General features: G+C 50.5%; 1 protein-coding gene across 2 annotated transcripts in view; it reads right to left on the reverse strand.

The window, feature by feature from the left end:
• The window catches only part of EMC8 (ER membrane protein complex subunit 8), a 17,957-nt gene extending 15,814 nt beyond the window's left edge, over window positions 1-2,143 (reverse strand). For both annotated transcript variants that reach the window (XM_008567935.1, XM_008567936.1), the window contains exon 1: window positions 1,804-2,143. In XM_008567935.1, the coding sequence (XP_008566157.1) occupies window positions 1,804-2,034 (231 nt within the window). In that variant the 5' untranslated portion in view covers window positions 2,035-2,143. The remainder of the gene's footprint in view (window positions 1-1,803) is intronic.
• Window positions 2,144-2,151: the final 8 nt, after the last annotated feature.

A 2,151-nucleotide genomic window follows, 5' to 3' on the forward strand; every position in this document is an offset into this window, starting at 1 on the left:
TGTCTCCAACAACCTCTTTGCTGCAGGCTGGAGCCATCACTCAAAGAAACAAATCTGATCACACAACTCTCCTCCAGTGGCTTCCCTCTGTCCTCAGGATGGTGCCCAAATGCCTTTGCTTGATCAACGTATCCTACAAAGCAATCTCTCCACTGCTCATCTCTCTTTGCCCCCTGCCTCTTTATACTCCACCCTCTAGCTCTTCCCAAATACTCTCCTCTTCCCTCCTGTCTATTTTCTCCTGGTCTTTGTGCATGCTGGGCCTCTGCCTCAAGTGTCCCCCCTCCACTAGACTGGCCCACTACTTGCATGTCCCTTTCTCTGAGCTGACTGACTGCCTTGACTCCCCAAGCTTGGGTTAGCTGACATTCCTCTTGAATCCCTCATCGGACTCCATCTGTGGCACTTATTCTTCAGTACTGTGCTTGTCTTGCTGCAAGTCCAAGTGCTAAGCAGTACTGAGTTTGATCTGCGGCCATAACCCTCTCCCAGCACAGGCCGCACACAAAGCAGATACTCAAACATTTTGGAGAGCTGAATAATCCTGCGAAAGTGTACAGGTGCATCTAGTTCCCTTCAAGTCAATGCCTTTCACAAATCCAATTACCCTGCAATTCCTTTGATAACAGAACAATTAGTACAATTAATACAGTTAGTTGGAAAAACCTGGATTAAAACACACACATGCACTGCCCAGTGGTGTTTTGGTAGCAACAGCACATTTCTTCAGGAGCTAAAATGGCTGATTTTGTAAATATTATCTACTTATTATGTGTCTCTTGCCCAGAAATGGTATGAAGAAATTCACATGATGACTAAGTTTAATCCTAACAGGCACACAAAGAGGTGCCCAGTAACTTTAGGCCCAACTATTTGCCCAAAGATACTTCCTGCTTGCCAAGAACTTACTTGAGTATCATAATTAAATTATGAAATGGATTCATTTTACTTGGTGGGAGGCATAGAGAAAAGATTTCTATCTACTTTCTCAAACTTGAATTCACTAATATGTTTTTGGCACAGTTTATTCTTAAATGAAAAATAAACACTCCCTCAGCCAAGGTGGACAGGTCTGAGGCTACGGTTTATTTCTCCTTCAGGTTTTAATAACTCAATGGAATTTATAAGTGCTCTTTTTTTTTCTTTCATTGATCTCCATAAAGGAAAAGCTACTGCCTAAAACCCAATTACCAGCCAGTTTATCTGAATGATAAATCTTTTCCCCACTGTGCTTCAAATAGTCATTGCAAGCAGAAACACAAAAGCGTGTTGGACAGAAGACACGTCTGCTCCTGCTTTTTAATTTCACAAAAATTCTTCAGCTTTTAAAACCACGGAAGCATTCTAGTGCAGTCGCTAGCTAACCACTAACGGGAACAAATTCTCCCTTAACAAGGCTCACGCACATTCAAGGGGAGCAAGGCCCGAGGTGCCAATGGGGTTCCCGAGTACTAACCTCCGAGGACCCAGTGTTGACACCCAGGTCAGGTAAGGAATCGGCCCTGTGAAGGTGCGGAAGAATCAAACCCTAGCGCTTAAGTCCCGACACATCAAGGCTGGGCCCTCAACTCAAAATCCCCAAGGTAAGCTCCGTCGAACCAGTGAACAACGACTCGTTAAAGTAGCTACTAATAGAGCTGCCACTGGTTGAGCACCGAAAGCCAGGCAGAGACCCAGCGCCCGCGTGGGTCACCCCACTCCTGACCGCGGCGACCGTGGGCGGGGGTTCTAGATTCTCTGCTGGCTCGGAGGAGAGGCCAGGGCTAGCAGCAAGGGCGGAGAAGGCGCCCTTTCCGCGCTTACCAGGGTGAGGGCCACCTCCAGCATGGGTGCGAGGGCCAGGGTTCCGTGGAAGAGGGGGATGCAGTCCACGAAGAGGGTGTGGTGGGCGCCCGGGCCGCCCAGAGGGAGGTGCTCCTTGCGCGGCTTCTGCTTCTCGGCCACCAGGAGTCCGTTGACGGCGCAGTGCGGGTACTTGGCGCCGTGCAGCACCATTTTGCAGTAGGCCTGGGTGGTCAGCTTCACCCCAGGCATGCTGAGCCCGGAGGGCCCCGGAGGCCCCTGGGCGCACGGCTGAAGCTTGGGTCCGCTGCCCGGCCCCGCGGCGCCTCAGCGGAGAAGCAGGGCGAGGCGGCCGCGACCGCCAGGCGC

This window comes from Galeopterus variegatus, unplaced genomic scaffold (assembly GCF_000696425.1).
Source record: "Galeopterus variegatus unplaced genomic scaffold, G_variegatus-3.0.2 Scaffold357, whole genome shotgun sequence".
Taxonomy (NCBI): Eukaryota; Metazoa; Chordata; class Mammalia; order Dermoptera; family Cynocephalidae; genus Galeopterus; species Galeopterus variegatus.